This window comes from Protopterus annectens, chromosome 14.part0 (assembly GCF_019279795.1).
Source record: "Protopterus annectens isolate FY-2018-M chromosome 14.part0, PAN1.0, whole genome shotgun sequence".
Lineage (NCBI taxonomy): Eukaryota > Metazoa > Chordata > Ceratodontiformes > Protopteridae > Protopterus > Protopterus annectens.
In genome coordinates, this window is record NC_056748.1 from 127,812,752 (window position 1) to 127,833,055 (window position 20,304).

The 20,304-nt window shown below is 39.3% G+C and overlaps 1 protein-coding gene across 1 annotated transcript in view; it reads left to right on the forward strand.

Moving 5' to 3' along the window:
• The window catches only part of LOC122788631 (EF-hand calcium-binding domain-containing protein 6-like), a 516,700-nt gene that overhangs the window by 142,330 nt on the left and 354,066 nt on the right, over positions 1-20,304 (forward strand). The window contains exon 3 of the mRNA XM_044055530.1: positions 9,884-9,984. Coding sequence (XP_043911465.1) covers positions 9,884-9,984 — 101 coding nt within the window. The remainder of the gene's footprint in view (positions 1-9,883; positions 9,985-20,304) is intronic.

Consider the following 20,304-nt stretch of genomic DNA (forward strand, 5'->3'; position numbering starts at 1 on the left):
GTGGATCTGGTAGATTTGGATTTTTTGAGGTGGAGCATGTCCATTAATTCCGGGTTGGACATGGCCTTGTATGTCAGGCACAGGTCACCTCTGAGCAGACGGTATGCGACTGAATAGAGCTGAAGTTTCTTCAGTCTGGCAGCATATGACAGATTTTGGAGTCCCTTTATCCTTTTGGTGAGGAACTTTTGAGGTCTTTCTAATTGCTGCAGGTGTCGGGTGAGATACATCCTGAATGGGGCATTGTACTCGATCATTGGTCTGATAAGTGAAGAGTACAGGGAAACAATGACCTCACTTGATCTGGATGTGAATCCCTTCATGATCAGGTGGGCAATGTAGAAGGTCTTTCTAACCACTTTAGCAATGTGAGTGTCAAAAGAAAGGCCACTGTCAACCTGGGTCCCCAGGTCCCTGATAACCTCTTCTGTGCTTAGTGGATTGCCACCTATATGGTAGCTTGGGGTTACCTTGTTTTTCCCGAAGGGTATGACTATACATTTTTTGGCATTTAACTTCAGGCCATGGCTCTGGCACCAGCTATCAGTTTCCGTGAGACCCCTCTGAAGGATATCTGTGTCTGATGTACTTTCCACTATGGCCAGTTTGCAGTCATCTGCAAACTTTGTCAGCCATAGTCCTCCTATGTTTGCCTGTACTTCTGAGAAGTAGATGCCGAACAACAGGGGCCAAGGACTGAGCCTGTGGGACACCACTTGTGACCGGCTTGGAGTCTGACATGGCGCCATCAACTCTAACCCTGTGGGTTCTGTCCCTTTAGTTTGCAACCCATCTTGTGACATATGGGTTTACATTTAAGCTGGTAAGTTTCTCTATAATACCCGAGTGGGGTATTGTGTCGAAAGCTTTTGCAAGGTCAAGGTAGGCTGTATGGACTGCCTTTCCCTCATCAATGGCCTTGGTGACTGTTTCGAAGACGTCGACCAAGTTCAAAAGGCATGATCTGCCCTTGACAAAGCCAAACTGGGTCGGGTCCAATGTCTGCAAGTCCCCTATGTCTTTGTTTATGAGTTCCATTATGATCCTCTCCATAGCTTTGCAGACCGGAAATCCTTATGAGGTATTTGCTTCCCACAAGAAATACAATTATTAACTTTGCTGACATCGGTCTGGAATAAGAAAAAAGTTTCCTCAATGGGGTACTTAGCTTTATTGAAGACTTCGGATCTGAAATTCGATTTTCAAAATCTCAGGAGTCGGCCGACCGGCACTTGTGAACTGCTTTTGCTTCGGGCACCGCGCGGCAAGAAAGACAGAAGAAAATGGCGTCAGATGCATCTTTTATACCCCTGGCGCACTGACATCAGGGAAGAGGCGACAGCAACCGATGCCTGACTAGGACTTTGGAATTCAGGCCAACTGCGGGTAGCCTGCCAGCAGGATAACCCAAGTGTAATGACTGCAAAAGTGAAACATGATGAACATCTAACAGGTCACTGATGGAATGAGTCAGGGAACAAATGTACTGTATTAGGAATGGTGACACCAAAAATGCACTAGCCAGACACTGCATGCAGAATGAAAATGAACATGGCTTTAGATTTCAAGTTGTAGAAATTATTTCTGAAAATATATGTGGAAGTGATGTGAAAAATGTCACTGAAAGCAGAGACTTGCATTGGATTATTTTATGGCAAGCTGATAAATACCCAGGTCTAAATGACAGGGTTTCCATTAAACCTGCACTGAAAGCATGATGTGTGTTTAAATGATACAAGCTGTAGCTTAGCTTTTAGTCTTCTCTGATATCTATTGGCTGCTTTGAACTAGAGTGAATATATTAAAAGTGTTTGCTGATGTAGTTTTTTGTATGGTCTGAAGAAGCACTAGTATTTGATGTGAAAGTGCTTACCTCATTAAACTTTTAACATTTTATGCTTCCAGTCGTGTTTCTGTGCCTTGCTTTCTTCAGTTACATTTAAACATAATCCCTTTAAGGACACATTCCTTCATGCTAAATCCTACACAAAGACCTTCATAGCCCCCTTTGTTTTTTCTTATCATCTCCCTTTCTTCTTTCTTTCTTTTCCATTTGCCATTCGCCATTTGCTATCAGTGCGCTCACATCTTCTTGTCTTATACAGATTATCCACATATACCACTACTTTCAGTACGTCTCTTCCTGACAAATGAAGCCTTAATAAACACACACATGCTAAGTACAAAAGGAGACTTATAGGGTACCTTTAATGAATCACCCTCTTTACACAGAATTTTTTAACTTTTGGTTAACTGTTAACCCAAACTGTCTTCCCTCCATGCCTGTATTAATCTGCATCCTTAACCCAGTTAAATTCCTTTTTAAATCCCTCTATAACTTTCCATGGTCCACCTTAGCAAAGACAATCTCTTGAGCTAATAAAATAGCGTACCTGTCTACCTTTCCCTTCCATACCTGGTAAAAGTATTTTATAACATTCTCAACGGATCAAAAATATTGAACCCCTTCAAAAGATATGCCTCAAACCTGTTGATCACTTTCATAGGTTCATAAGTGTGAACAGCTTGTCAACAAATTCTTTACAAGCTTTATAATCCGTTTTCAGAGTCATGTTTAAGAAATAGACCGCCAGTTATTTGTACCATGCAGGGTCAATTGTTTAGTTTAAAAATACCCATCTTAAAAAAAAAAATCATCAACTCCTTGGTCGAAATACACTGAAAGATTTATAACAACTCTACCTTAGTAACCTCTTCTGCCTATTCCATGGCTCTGTACTGAAATGTCGGCACTCGAAATGCCAAGTGCTGACAGTCAAACAAAAAAGTCCCCCACACCCCCAAAGTTATATATACTATCTCTGAGATCTCCATACCTCAGCAAAAAGGGAATATCCCAAGAAATAGCCATCTTGAACTTAGTATATGTAAGTTCATTTTCTTTCAGTCATTCAGTCTTTATGTTTCAGGATTCGCTTTAGCAGATCCTGACATATCGCGTCTATGTTACCTTGTGGAAAGATGACAATATTGAATGGCATAAACATCGAAAATGCCGTACATCAAAACTGTTTTTGTGGGGGGCTGCATCCCCCCACCCCCCGCTAATTATTGTTTACCAACTCCAAGATCAAACTACAGTGAGGAAAGAGCAAATTTTCTCATCCCCACTGTACCACGATCCCGCAACAACACTTTTGATGTACGGCATTTACGACATTATTGCCGTTCGATATTTTCAAAATGCGATAAGGTGAAGTAGACCCGACATTTCAAATGGTTACCAGCTTCCACTGTACTTTTCCCACAAATAAAATTAAAAACTTAGGTTCTATGGAACAAGACAACAGACCTGCAGGTTTCTTAAACAGAATCGGGGAAACCTATTTAAATGTCTGTCAGGCAGATGTGCTTAACAAAATGTTAGGAACATAGGAACAATAGTAGGCGGGAATCAGTAGGAGTGTAAAATGCCTAGTCATGTACACCTTTAAGCAGACACACTTAAAAGTTTGTGCCTCCCTTTTCAAGCACTTAATAGTGCTTACCTCCCCTGTTATAATGTAGACAGGTCCATGGTATGTGGACACTAGCTGCCGTGGTATCAGTTCATAAAAACAGGAGGTCAGATTAGACCCCAAGCATCTTAAATTGATCAGCTTTATCAGTTTTCTGCATAAACTCATGGAAAGAGTCAATGAGTATTCATGACCCAGTGGACCTAATACTTTTACATGTTGAACAGTATATGTTTGCTAAGTGCTTGCCTTTTGCATATTGTAACCCTCTTGAAGAGGTAACAGCAGTATGTGATGAAGCTCTGACATTACATACTTATTATTCACATTGCTAAGGCATTCAGTCCTATCCCATATAGGGAATACCTGACAAATTAAAAGTATTATATGTCAATTTAAGTATAATTCAAATGGTAAACACTGGTTAAACAACATGAACCAGGAAGGTGGGGTAGGATATTACTTTTTTATCCCGATGAGATTCCACTAGTGGTGTTGCATACTGGTCACTGCATTGAGACTACTTTTTGGGCTCTTTCTCTCAGGTATAAAATGGGAAATAGGCAATGGGTAAACAAATATGCTAATGACTGTAAATTTGGTAACGTAATTATATTAATAAAGCATGCTACAATTCTCTTAAATGGTCAGAAAAAATTCAAACAGTAGCAATGAGCTCACCTTTAATATTAGTAAATACAACATCATGGGACTTGGCAAAAAGGACATAAATTATGGCTGCAAAATAAATGATCAAATCATTGAAATATTATACCAGCATTAAAAATCTAAGGACAGTGTAGGCAGTCTTTGATCAGTGTATGTATACCAAAAACAGAAAAAAAAACACTTTACACTTTTTCATTGGGTCTATCTTGATTAATCTAAAATCCCATAATCTAAATTCAATACATCTAAACTCACTTAATCTAAAACTCATGTCATCAAAAAAATAATCCAAAAAAAACAGTGCTTTTTGCAGGTGGACTCGCACCCCTCAGGCGGGGGACTGAGTTATCCACACCACCTGCTAATTTATATTACAACTCCAAGATCACACAACAGTGGGGAAAACTGCAGATTCCCATAGCCATGTATTTAGACCAAATGAGTTTAAACCAAATGAATTAACTCATGTTTAGACCAAATAAATGGCATCCTTTTTATTGTTGGTGTTGTTGCACTGCTGGTCGTTACTGACTGTGTACTGCTGCAGCATTTAAAGCTATTACTCTGTGGTACTGCACTTGAATGAATCGGATTACACTATCTGATATACTTTTGTAGTTGTTTTACTATTACAGCATTGTAACTGTTTCCATTACGGTCAGTGCACCTGGAACTGTGCTTAGACTATCTGTAGGTACTGCTCTACAGCTAATGCACCTGGATTGGGTTTGACTACCTGTTGCTCACTACTGTTGCTATTTAGGGAGAGAGCAACATAACCTGCCATTACAATTTTGGCTACACTTTTGATCATTGCTGTTGTAGCATTGCTGTTTGTACTGATTGTTCCACTCTTACAGAAAGTGAAGCTATTGCAGTCAATTACTGCACTTGAAACTCTTGAGTGGGAGCATCTGATGTAAATTTACTGTTCCTACATATTGCTGTTACTTTTATATTTTTATACTTGTGAATACTACTACCCCTGATACTTACTGTACTAGAATCTACAGTACCCATACCTCATACTCCTGTATACTTCAGTCATATTTCATATTATCGCCATTTTCTCATCCGCTCTGTTATACTCTTCTGTCTTAGACCAGAGTAGGTTATAAAGCTATGCAAATTTCTCATACCGCTTCAACTGCACTGGCCATTATAGAATTTTTGTTAGTTCTTACCCCTTCTGTACTCAGCCTGATAGCACCAAAACCCTTGCTACCTCACGACGACTAAATGCATGAAAGGTGTATGTTTTACACACACACACACACACACACACACACACACACACACACACACACACACACACACACACACACACACGCACACGCACACGCACACACACACATACACACACACATACCCTGCAGCACAGAGGACTTCTACCACATCAGCTTATACTAAGCATGTTACAAGAACACTGCCTAAACCTTCCAGACTAAGGACCAAGAAACCTTAGACAATGGCCAGCCTGTACATCATAATCCTAATCAGAAAATGAATATTTTCCAGCAGGATGTTAACATATTGGTAATGCACACTAAAAAACAAGTCCCCTGCTTTATGGAAGAATACTAAGCAACCATGAAGCTAAAACAGATGAAAAAGCAAATGGCTGACATGCTCTCTAAGCAGTGTTTTTCTCTTTAGTGAGTATACAATTAAAAAAAAAGTAAATAGATAAAAATAAACTTCAGATTAATAGCACCAAAACAAACACCATGCTGTTCTTTACCACAAAGAAACTGCATTCTCTGCCGGCTATAACCACAAACAATTAAAGGGAATATTATACCAGATGTCTCACAACAAATGTATCTTGGTTTTCTTCTCGACTCTTTACTCAGTTTCAGTATTCATACAGATAATATTACCACAAAAGCTCTGGCATGGCTAGAATTATGATATTGACTCACATTTTCTCACCCCAGTAGCCCAAATGGCTTTAGCCAAAATTGTCCTAATTCCCAATATTGAATATGCCTTAACCTCTACTAGTTCTAAACTCAGCATGCAACACACATAAAATACAAATCAGTGAAAATAAAATATTTATAGCTGCTGTCTTTAAAGATCTAAACTGCCACCATGGCATTTTATATGAAAAGGCATACTGGCTCCCTATAACTAACAGAATCGCTTACCTTCTTAATACTCTGTAACAGAATCACTTACCTTCTTAGTACTCTGTAACAGAATCGCTTACCTTCTTAGTACTCTGTAACAGAATCACTTACCTTCTTAGTACTCTGTAACAGAATCACTTACCTTCTTAGTACTCTGTAACAGAATCGCTTACCTTCTTAGTACTCTGTAACAGAATCGCTTACCTTCTTAGTACTCTGTAACAGAATCGCTTACCTTCTTAGTACTCTGTAACAGAATCACTTACCTTCTTAGTACTCTGTAACAGAATCACTTACCTTCTTAGTACTCTGTAACAGAATCACTTACCTTCTTAGTACTCTGTAACAGAATCGCTTACCTTCTTAGTACTCTGTAACAGAATCGCTTACCTTCTTAGTACTCTGTAACAGAATCGCTTACCTTCTTAGTACTCTGTAACAGAATCGCTTACCTTCTTAATACTCTGATAGTTAAATTCTTAAAGTGCATTATTGCCCACCCCTAAAAAGTGAACTCCAAATAATAGAACACAGCCTCTCTCTTAGAAGCAGTTAAGAAAATACATTCACTTTGCTCTGACCTAGACTTAAACTTGTCTTTGGAGGAAAAAGCTCTGTCTAGAACAGAACCTGTCATATGGAATCAATTACCTACAGATATAAAAAATCTAGAAACATTGGAACTGGTAAAAAACAGTCTTAGACAGCATTTGCAAATTGAATCTAAGTGTATCTGCTTTTGAGACACAGGCTAAGATTTGCAGCATATAACTGCAGGGAATATCTTTTGTACTATAAACATTTTTCCTATATGTTTTATAACTAGAAATGCAGTATTCCATAAAATTACTACCAGCAATGTAACGACATACTAACAATGTGTTATGCCGTTTGATGTATTAAATACATCACTAAGACAAGCGTAATGTACTTTATGTTACTGTTTTGCCATATTATTTGTTTTTATTTTATGTACCTTTGTATCAGAGTCCCGCGGTGGTGGTGCTGCAGTAGCATTGTCGCCTCACAGTAAGACGCTGCCCGGTTCGATTCTCAGCTAGAGCGTCTTCTGCGTGGAGACATGTGTGAATGGGCGTACCTTCGTTGAAGGTTGTGCATCAGGGCTGGTAACTCGGCACGTAAAAATCAACTACCAATCATTAGCGGACCAGAGTTCCGCTGTGGCGACCCCTAACCGGGAAAAGCCAAAAGACTCAACAACAACAACCTTTGTATCAGAGTCTTGACTGAAAAGGATCAACAAACCAACTCACCTATCTGGTTATCAAATTATAAAATAAAAATAAAATAAAAAAAATGTCTAGGCACTCTAGGGAGATCATTGTATCACATTATACCTTATTTATTTGACATATTATCAAATGCATTGCTGCATTTTCTAGTCTATGAACAAAACATTTGAAGAAAAATATAAATAAAGTAAAAAAAAGGCACATCAGTGTAATGGAAAAATTATAGGGATCAAAAACTTGAAATATTTAGATAGACTTCAGGAACTGTCATTATATTCTATTTATTGTAGGTTATTTAGAGGGGACCTCTGTCTGGAGTATAAGGCAATGTTTGACTTGGCTGTATTTGAAAGACTTCTCCAGTGTGAGAGCTAATGCTAGATGAGGGAATTAATGCAAATAAAACTCTATCTATCTATTTGTAAAGCAGAAAAAGTGATGGATGCAGATGCACTCTGCAATATCTTGCAATACAGTGGAATAATATTCGCTTGCAATCAGAAAAGTAAAAAAAAAGGCACATTAGTGTAATGGAAAAATTATAGGGATGGAAAACTTGAAATATTTAGATAGACTTCAGGAACTGTCATTATATTCTATTTATTGTAGGTTATTTAGAGGGGACCTCTGTCTGGAGTATAAGGCAATGTTTGACTTGGCTGTATTTGAAAGACTTCTTCAGTGTGAGAGCTAATGCTAGATGAGGGAATTAATGCAAATAAAACTATATCTATCTATCTATTTGTATAGCAGAAAAAGTGATGGATGCACTATGAGATATCTTGCAATACCATGGAATAATATTCGCTTACAATCAGAAATCAGTCATTAATGTCCATCCCATCCATCAGAAATAATCTTTACAACAGAACTAAAAAGTATCAACATAGGATTGTGGCAGTTAAGCTTCCTGAAGGCCAGTAGGTACCAAATGGTCATGTTCACTAAAATCTTTTGTCACTGTGTTGAATAGTCAGTTCATCGACAGAGTGAAATGCTTTAGAAATACATCAGAAGCCTTGGTTTCCAAGTGCCGGAGGTGCTGTAACAGTTAAAGACTGAGTGCTTGTTGATTCAGCATTAGGATGAGTGTGTGTGTGTGTGTGTGTGTGTGTGTGTCTATATGTGTGTGTCTGTGTGTGTGTGTCTGTGTGTGTGTGTGTGTGTGTGTGTGTGTGTGTGTGTGTGTGTGTGTGTGTGTGTGTGTGTGTGTGTGTGTGTGTAAAACAGTGTGCAAGTGTTTGCAAGTTAGGGTTAAAGTAAATTCTAGGGTAGGATATAGATTTAGTATTGTGCATGAATGTATGTGAGGTTTGTCAGAGAATCTTCTTTAATGGTAGTGTTATGGGGTGGATTTTTGGTAAGGTAAGGTGTAGGATTGGGGTTGCAGGCAGGGACAGTGTTAGGGTTAGCACACATTAGTAAGGTGGTACACTGGGTCCTCCCATGCCCACCTGAGTCATACTTATTAACCCTTGCACATTAACACATTATCTTACATAAAAAACCTCATTTAACTGTACCACTATTTTGACAGATTTGATGTGAAGTTAATGCTAGGATTTGGGTTACACAACTAGAAAAGGAAACATTTTCTCTTTTTTTTGATCACGTTGAGTTCGATATTTTTCATTTTTTTTGTTTTTATGTTCAGATACACTTGTGTTCAAAGTGCCAGCACTGATGAATTGTACTTCAATGCTTGCGCACTTAAAGGGACTGTTATATAATCATGCATATATAATTGTTGCAAGTGTAATAAGCTACTCATACTCGTTTTAATAAGTGTTGTGTGATCTTTTATATCCAAATGATCTACCACAACCTGAAGCAAACCTTGGTTTAACATTTCATCCAAAGGATGATTCACTTGGGAGTGCCAAACCACATTGTGCTGTACTAAACTGTTAAGAATGGAAAATAAATCCAAGCACCTCTTTTGGGAATAGAACTCACAGTCTCCTAATTTTCCATCATGGTCAAGTATGCAACTGCTACCCTGCTGGCTCATGTCATCTGATGTAGAAGCTTGCTGTGCCCTCATTCCACCTTCTCAGAGATGGCCGCTCACTTCCATCCTCCTGAGCATGCTCCTTCAGTGACTGGATTACTAATTGATCTTGGGATGTCTGGGTCATGGACTAAATTTTATTCTTCTGTATGACAGGCCAGCTTTAGCAGACACATTTCACTGTTCAGCAATATTATCCATAAAGATCATTTTAAGAAAAAAGAGCTGCCAGATCTGACAATTTTTATATTAATATTTTAATAATGTAGTACAAAGATAACATGTTTTATTATTTACCCATGTCTTTTTTCTGTTTTCCCCTTGCTTTACACATTTTAGCTGATATATCTGATTCAAGAAAAAATAACATCAGGAGGATTTTACACTTTAAAACAACTTTTCCAAGCCAATGACCCAACTGGCAGAGGTCATGTTACAAGGTAAGTTTGAACAAACAGATATGATAAAAGATGATAAAACATATCTCATTCCCAAAACTTACATAATTTTGTGGAATATGTGTACTACTTATAGTACGCCTTCCAATAATGTTGAGGGTGGGGTACAGATTTAATTTGCTGTGGAATGTATTGCATGTCTGTTAAATGTACTCTGCAGTTCTTCCTGGGTCCTTGATGGAATATTATGCAGTTCTTTCCCCAGTATTTCCACCCTTGTGAGCAACATCTGTGATGGCATTCCCTTACTGTTTTTGAAACATATTCCAACATACATTTGTGGAAATATTTTGTACATTTAATACAGAAGGAGTGTGCACCTTTTCTCTGTTAACATGCACTGGCTTACAACCTATAATATATGGACATAACTGCATGTACAATATGAAGGCATCACATGCTTGTAAGCCATTCACAAAATTCAGAATCCATTTTATCAGTTAACAAAGGCAGTCATAAAAACTGGTTAGCAAAGCTAACAGGTGTATCTTTTCTGAGCACTTGCACAGTGTGATGTAAAGTTAGGAGCCATACCATACCATCATGCACCTGTTTGCATGGAGTTCTTTCATCTGCATCAGTCTAGTTTTCAGTACTGTACCTACTGGTGAGGCGGTAGCATTGTCGCCTCACAGTAAGACGTTGTCTTGTTCGATTCTCAGCTAAAGCGTTTTCTGTGTGGAGACGTGCGTGAATGGGCGTACTTTCGTTGAAGGTTGTGCGTCGGGCCTGGCAAGTCGGTACGTAAAAATCTACTGCCAATCATTAGCAGACCGGAGTTCCGCTGTGGTGACCCCTAATCGAGAAAAGCTGAAAGATACAACAACAACCTACTGGTGAGGTGAGGGGGTTCATGTCAACTCATCAAATCATTTATTTCTAAATAGCAATTCATAATATATGTCTCAATGAATCAGAATGTGCTGATGGTATCAAAAAATTACTTTCAAAGATATTACTGAAAAATATTTTTTGTCTTTGCAGAATGCAAGGTCCCTGCATTCACCATGTGGAGAACATCATTCCTTACACCTCTCCCACTTATTCATTATAAATAGAGGCTGTTCATTCTTGAGTAAAAGTATAAACCATTGTAGACTTAGGCTGTATAACTTGTGTGACATTAGAGCTGCAATAACAATGTAGCATTGTTTTGTTATGTTGTTTTCTTATTCTGAGATATAGCACAACCATTGTCATGAGTGTTTCATGCCTGAAACTTTACTTACGAAATGAGTAGGTATCGGGTTCTGTTATTGAAATTTTTGTGATACTGAACAATCAGATGGTTTTGAATGTCTCAGTATTTCTTCTTTTGCATATGTGTGGGACATGCACAACAGAACATCCCCAATGATAGTGGGCCATGCGCAAGAGAACATTACCAACAATAGTGGGGCATACACAACAGAACATTGACAATGATAGTGGGGTATACACAACAGAACATTGACAATGATAGTGGGGTATACACAACAGAACATTGACAATGATAGTAAGGTATACACAACAGAATATTGACAATGATAGTGGGGTATACACAACAGAACATTGACAATGATAGTGGGGTATGCACAAAAGAACATTGACAATGATAGTGGGGTATACACAACAGAACATTGAAAATGATAGTGGGGTATACACAACAGAACATTGACAATGATAGTGGGGTATGCACAACAGAACATTGACAATGATAGTGGGGTATACAAAACAAAACATTGACAATGATAGTGGGGTATACACAACAGAACATTGACAATGATATTGGGGTATACACAACAGAACATTGACAATGATAGTGGGGTATACACAACAGAACATTGACAATGATAGTGGGGTATACACAACAGAACATTGACAATGATAGTGGGGTATACATAACAGAACACCATCAATGATAATGGGACATACCACAACAGAACATCTCTAATGATAGTTTCTGTAATCTTCCCTGTTTGTTAGTGAATCTGAGTTAATGTGCCTCACCTTTCTCCATCATATTTTTGTAATATGGGAACATGTTTAAGCAGGAATGTTCCCATTGCACATTAAAATGTATAACTTACTGCAGTTGTTTTTTTCAGATAATATAATCAGTACTTAAATTTTTTTCAGGAGGGTTATGCATTGTTGATATACTTATTTGTCAAAGCTGTTTTGATTTTGCTTGTCCTGTAAATCAGACATGCTTACATTTGTTAGTGTGTCAAATAAAATAGTCTTGCAGTAGATCAAGCTGGTTAAATTAATAACTCAGAAAAGAAGAATTGCTAAAAACATAATAATAAAGATAAGTGCCTTTATGTCAAATGTTTCTGTCAAGTCCGCTTTCTTCCAGGCTTTCCCATATTTTAATTACTGCATGTTCCTTATGATCCTTCAAGATGAAACTCGTTATGTATAAAATCTATGTCAATACTACTATGAGAATGTAACTAGTCATATCTAGAATAAATGAAATATAAATCGCATAAAAAAGCACTCAATTTATTTTTTGCATTGCAACCCATCCCCCTTTCTTACTAACTCTGAGATCACACTGACTCAGAGGTCAAGATTCGCAGACAAATTGCGTAGTACACAGTGTGCAGTTGTGTTGAAACCAACTACCTCCAGGCAGGTGCAGGTTAATAGAGGTTCTTACTCCCATGTTGTACTCAGTGCAGTCATCCTGCATGTGCAGCACATGACTGCATAGAGAAATGCAAATGAAATTGGGTAGTAAAATGAGGTCTCGATATAAAAGGTGAACAGAGTCACATTTCATAGATCTTTATAGTGGAAATTGCACAGCGCTCTGCACCTGATTAAAAACTGCAATGCAGACCAAAGATTTCATTAGAGCAAGAATGATGCTCAGAACTGCAGCAGCCATTTTACAGCAGCAGCAGCAGCAGCAACTTACTGTAGTCATTAGCTCTGTACTGCAGCCATTAGCTCTGTACTGCAGTCATTAGCTCTGTACTGCAGCCATTAGCTCTGTACTGCCGTCATTAGATCTGTACTGCAGCCATTAGCTCTGTACTGCAGTCATTAGCTCTGTACTGCAGCCATTAGCCCTGTACTGCAGTCATTAGCTCTGTACTGCAGCCATTAGCTCTGTACTGCAGTCATTAGCTCTGTACTGCAGTCATTAGCTCTGTACTGCAGCCATTAGCCCTGTACTGCAGTCATTAGCTCTGTACTGCAGCCATTAGCTCTGTACTGCAGTCATTAGCTCTGTACTGCAGCCATTAGCTCTGTACTGCAGTCATTAGCTCTGTACTGCAGCCATTAGCTCTGTACTGCAGTCATTAGCTCTGTACTGCAGTCATTAGCTCTGTACTGCAGCCATTAGCCCTGTACTGCAGCCATTAGCTCTGTATTGCAGTCATTAGCTCTGTACTGTACTGTAGCCATTAGCTCTGTACTGCAGCCATTAGCTCTGTACTGCAGTCATTAGCTCTGTACTGCAGCCATTAGCTCTGTATGGCAGTCATTAGCTCTGTACTGCAGCCATTAGCCCTGTACTGCAGCCATTAGCCCTGTACTGCAGCCATTAGCTCTGTACTTTTCCTCTAGTGCCACTGTAAATGGTAATAACTGAGGGTGGCGTCACAATTCCACTGAAATGGTGTGTTGTTTAGAGTAAATCAGGAGATTGTATGGAGGCTGACATGTGTCATCCACACACACAATTGATAGGAATATGTGGCTTTCCAATTCCTGTGGAGACTAACATATGTATACTTGTTTCCATACTGTCTACGGGGATCTTTCAGAGGCCAAAAGTGGACATGTTTGGTATTTCATAAGCCTCCTCAAGCAGAATCCTCAAATAGCCCCTTGATATAATGGTTTTATGTGTGGGGCATCATATATGGGTTTGTATCATATCACAGGAGAGAGCTAACACCATGTGTGTGTGCATTGCCATGTACTGTACAATCACCCCAAGACAGTGAAGTGAACGGTACATGGTAATACAGATGACACAAGAAAATCTATCCCAGATATATGGGACCTGATGGCAACACAGTCCATAAAGTCAAAGCTATATTTTATTTTTTGTAGTAATGTATGGCTGTGAGAGCTAGATTATAAATAAGGCTATGTGCCAGACCAGAACATTTATATTTTTGAACTGCGGTGTTGGAGAACATTTTTAAAAGCTTCATGGACTCAAAAACTTTCATATGCTTGCCTAAACTTTCTGTTTTAAATAACCCTATAAGAGAAGGTTTAGGCAAGCATATGAAAGTGGTCTTGACTACCTAACTAAGGATACAATCTGTGTTTATCAGAGCCAGTTTGTTTTTTATACTCTTTGCATTTTGGTTTGGCTCGATATTCACCTTCTAGATCTCTTATTTGTGTTAAAGTTTCATGGACTGCAAGAAGATGAAAAAGTCAATACTCAAGAACTGAATTCCAGGGTGCCAGCTCATTCTGACTCCCACTAGAGAAAGCAACATCCTCGACCTGGTTATCACCAACATGGGAGACAGTTGCTCCACACCTATAGACAATTTCTCCCTGGTTAAATCTGACCACAAACTGATCACCATGGAAATCTCCATCTCACCTACACCCCCCGCTAAGGTGACCAACCTGAAAAACTTCTCTATAGCCAACTTTGGGCTCCTAAAAAACAGAGGTGGATAACCTCTCGGCACCCATGCCAATGGAAAATAGCTGCATGACTGTTGAATCTTACACCAATGCACTGTACGAGCATGTACACAAATGCATGGACCTTGCCATACCAAAATAGGACTAAGATGCTCTCCTCCAAAAAAGGAAGCCAATTATGTGGTCCCCAGTCATCAATAAACTCTCCAACAGAAGGAAGAAACTGTTGCAGAAAAAAATGAAGTCACAAGACTGGAAAACCTCCCTTATCAGTCTCAACAAAAAGCTGAGATCCCTTATCAAATCCTCTAAAGCCAGCTATAAAGGCAGAATTGCGGTTGACACCAAAAACAACCACAAAGTCTTCTATAGCTACATCAAAAACCTCAAAGGCAATACCCAGATTTGCTCTGAGTTATTGCACAATGGCACCTCCAATACCGAGCCAACAGATATAGCCAACATACTGGCTGACAAGATTCAGTGCCAACTTTACCCCTCCCTCCAATGGCCCTATCACAATACCAGAAGAAAGCCTGGTACCCACCATTTCTGCAGCACAGGTAAAAGCTGTATTTTCCAAAGCCAAGAATACAGCATCCCTGGCTGCATCCTACATGAGCTACAAAATGAAGTGGCACCACATCTGTGTGCCATGTTCAATCACAGCCTTACCTCAGGCTATGTCCCTAACAAATGGCGCACAGTTACAGTCATCCCACTCCATAAAGGGGGAGCAACTACAGACCCTGAGAACTATTGCCCCATTAGCCAGACAAGTCTGGTATGCAAAGCTATGGAGCGCATCATCATGGACCTGCTTAACAAAGAAATAGGCAATCTCCAAACTCTTGACCCCACACAGTTTGGCTTTGTCAAGGGGTGAGCCTGCCTGCTGAACCTGGTTGACTACTTTGAGGCAGTCACCAAGGCTGTGGATGAGGGTAAGGCAGTGCATACAGCCTACTTCAACCTGGCCAAGGCCTTTGAAACCATTCCCCACTTAGGTATCATTGATAAACTCACCAAACTAGTCATTAATCATTACATCACTAGGTGGGTTGCAAGTTGGCTCACAGACAGGACCCACAGAGTGAAAGTTGTGAATTTCAAGTCAGAATGTTGACCAGTCACAAGTGGAGTCCCACAGGGCTCAGTCCTGGGCCCTCTCCTGTTTAGAATCTACTTCTCAGAAGTCAAGGCCAACACAGAAGGACTTTGGCTGGCCAAGTTCGCTGATGACTGCAAGCTAGGAGTCATTATCAACTCCCCAAGTGATGCAGACACCCTACAAAAGGGCCTCTCTGAGACCAGTGTCTGGTGTCGGAACCATGGCCTGAAGCTTAATGCCAAAAAATGCATTATCATCCCCTTGAAAAAAACTCAGTTCTCCTGAATTATGACATTGATGGGAGCTCACTGAACACTGAAGGGGCAATAAGAGATTTGGGCACCCAGGTCGACAGCCACCTCACCTTTGATCACTACATTGCCACTGTGGTTAGAAAGTCCTTCTACGTGGCACATCTTATAACCAAAGGTTTCGCATCCAGGAAGAAAGAGGTCATCATCCCTCTCTTCTCATCCCTCATTAGACCAATCATCGAATATAATGCTCTGTTTGGCATGTACCTGATTAGACACCTACAACAGCCAGAGATGCCACAAAAGTACCTCACAAAAAGGATCCTATGCCTTAAACACATGTCCTACATGGACAGACTCAAGAAACTTCAGCTGTTCTCAGTCTCTTATCATCTACTTAGAGGTGTTCTCTGCTTGACTTACAAAGCCATGTCTGACCCAGCCCTACCTGAAATCCTACACCTAAAGAAATCCCAATCCCCCCATACATACCATCATTATAATTGCCATTCAACAAACTTACACACATTCAATCACCTAACCTAACCTTTACTCTAACCATAACCAGTAGGCACTCATACTCACACGTGCACACGCGCGCGTGTGTGCGCACACACACACACACACACACACACACACACACACACACACACACACACACACACACACACACACACACACACACACACACAGCAAACTCTATCTTGTAACCTAGCCCTAATTCTAGTCCTAATCAGAAAACACTTGTATCATACCTCTCAACCTCTTAGAGCAAGAAATTTGTGCAAAGCCATAAAAAAAACTAGGACAAAGGCCCAAAACAGGGACAAACTTTAAATATTGCTCTTACAAACTTAGAAAGTTGATAGAATAACAAGTTTTGCATTAGCATGGATTTTCTGAAGGATATGAAGTCTGAAACCCAAATGTCTGCTGTTATTTTTGAACTTCAAACTTTAACGATTTACCACTAATTTTCCAGAAAACCAATTTTATGAAAAACGGACTAAAAATATGAGGCCAAAATCTGGACATTCTGTGAAAATCTGTACAGTTGAGAGGTATGAGTATACATACATGCTCCTTGCTGTAGTGCAATATTGCACAACAGTGATTAACATTTGTACATCTACATTCTATACGCACATATCTACCATGCATACAAACCTCTGTCATAGCTACTTTGCTCACTCAAACTACCCCACTCAGTACACATTCACATGCATTAAAGACATTCTCTCATTGATATTATGGTTCAGTATCAAAAAAATATATATATATGAGCAATGATAGACGTAACTGAATGCTGGTAATAACTGCCTCTCCGACAGCTTCTACACACACACACACACACACACACACACACACACACACACACACACACACACACACACACACACACACACACACACACACATATGCAGTACTACGTCTGTCTCCTTATGTAGACCTTACTTTCACCCTAAAGCACAAACACTCACACACACACACACACACACACACACACACACACACACACACACACACACACACATAAATCCATTAGCCTTAAAAAATATGAATATTCCTACCTTCAAAAAAAAAAAAAATTGTACTGAACAACTATAAGAACACACACATATGGGTACTCTCCATATAATTGAACTTTCATAGTCTCGAATGTGTTTAACACTGGCAGTAGTGATTGAAATGCATTTGATTGCTTCTGCCGGTATTAAGTCTATGTAAGATTGTGCATAGTGTGGATCTGGGATATTGCCCTTTCTCCATTGTAGAGCAATCAGAGAATTGGTATGTATAATGAGCAGAGGTGTGGGGTACAAGGGGGCTTTTTCCCTGCAAAAAACATTAGTGTTTTGTTTTCTCACTGTTTTGGATTTTGATCTTTTGGGATCTATCGTTAGCCAGTTACCCTATAGATATATATATATATATATATATATATTTTATATATATATATATATATATGTATGTGTTTGTGTGTGTGTAAATATCTATATATATCTATATATATCTATATCTATATATATCTATATATATATATATATATATATATATATACATATACATATATATGTACATATAAATAGTCGTATCTGTAGGTTCATCGGTTCATAGGTGTGTACTAGGCTTATGGCCACTGGGGCCTTTTTAAACCTAGTTATACATCCCAAATGTATCTGACAAGTTTTAGGAGCCCTTAGTTTGTGTAAGCAAGGGCTTGGATGGTGAAACATTTACAGACTGCCTTTGTCCATTAGAGACTTAAGGTGCCAAACCAATGTTGGATTTCTGATTCCACATCCCACTGATCCTAGTTATGCTTGAAGTGGGTTAGAGAAGAACTCTGCTGCACATAGTTGGGAAGTGGAAACCTGTTCCATAGAAGGAGTAGCCTCTGAGAGACATACCTGTCCTGCCAACAGGTCCCATTTATGTCACAAACAAGGTTTAAGTCCTTAGAGTAGGTAATTCTGGTTCTAATTGTTCAGTGGAGTCCAAGGATGCCTCGAATGCTTAGTATAAATTGCTCCTCAACAGCTTGTAGGAGACAGAATACAAGGATAGGGTTTTGAGTTGGTGAGCATTGGACATGTTATTTACATTTGTATTCATTTAGTCAGGAACTTCTGTGAACATACCAGTTGTTGCATGTGACTGGTCAGGTACATAACTGAAGCAGGTGCTGTACTCAGTGAAAGACCTTATGAGTGTTGAATGCAGCAGATCAAGGACCTCCTTGGACCTTGATGCTATGCCATTATTTAAAAGTTGTGCAGCATAGAATTATTCCTTACTACTATAGACATGTGATGGTCAAAGGCTAAGTTGCAATCTATGTGTATCCTCAAATCCCTGACAACTAGAGTTGCATTCTTAACATTGTAGTTACCAGGGGTAGATAACTTTATGAAGGATACAATTATGCATTTCCTGAAGGTTGGCTGGATGGGAGAGAAGGATAAAAACTGGAGCTGAATATGTCTGCCAGTAGGTTTGCTATATTTTCTGGCTAAGTGTAGGCAGCTGCATTAATAATTATCTCTGCATGTATTTGTGTATTACCTTTGAGGTTATAGAGCTAGCCAAAAAATGCCTTGTAGTTGTCCTTGGCCTGGAAGGCTAATTTCACTTCATATTTGACTTTGGTGAACTTTATATGCCCTCTGAGTTTTTTGTTTAGATTTTTGAAAAAGATTTTATCTTGTTGAGAGCTGGATTCACTTTAGAAGCTTCAAATACTGAAATGTCGAAATTCCGTATTTTGAGCCCATAAACTGGAATCCTGAAAAGAGCGAAAGCTCAGAAGCGTGAAATTCAAAACCACAGATACCGGAGGTTTTGAATTTCCCGCTTCTGAGGTTCCACTGTGGTTACGGATTCAGGTAAGTGTGTGTGGGTGTGTGTTAAGAGTTTTGTGTAGGGGCTGTGGTGTGTGTTACTGTGTTTTGTTGCTGTGATGTGTGTGTGTGCAAGCAGAATGTAGCTTGTGTGGTGGTGTTGTGTGTGTGTTTGTGTGTAGTGCGACCTTGGAGTTAGAATATATAAGTAGGGGGATGTGGGGGGTGCATGGGGGCTTGCCCCCCTGCTTTTACATAGTAGAGAGCTTGTGTTTCTGTGTGGGGAGGATGGTGTGTGTGTGTGTGTGTGTGTGTGTGTGTGTGTGTGTGTGTGTGTGTGTGTGTGTGTGTGTGTGTGCGCGCGCATGTGTGTGCGTTAGAACCGCAAAATTCAAAATCTCCAGAGTGCGGGATTTTGAATTTCGCGGTTCTGTGTTTTCATGGTTTTAACAATTTATTCACCGCCATTCAAACACAGGGGCTTTTTCACTTTAACTTGGGCAGTAATGAAATATCATTATCTGTGGAAGGTGTGCTGTTTTCTATGTTTGTAGTTCTTTGTACTTGTTAAAGACTTTGTCTGGAGATGTGATACAACTATTTTTTCAAAGTGCAATATGCTGTTTTCTGTTCATTTTTTTTCCTGCAGCAGTACAACTTGTTTTTCTTCTTTAGAAATGGGTCCATGTTTTCATGGATTCCAGGATGAGGATGACAGTGAAAAAGGGGGGGTCTATATTATAAACACGTAACCTCTCATCAGTGAATACATACATATCGACACATAAGAGTGATGTATAAAAATAGCAAAACACATATTTACCGAAAATAAAAACACAGAACATGCATGTTTAACCAACAGTGCGATCCGGGTGTGCTATAATTAACTAAAAAAAATTAAATAACACAGTTTTGCAGGGGGGCAAGCCTCCCTGCACCCCCACACCCCCTATTTAAATATACCAACTCCAAGACTGCACTA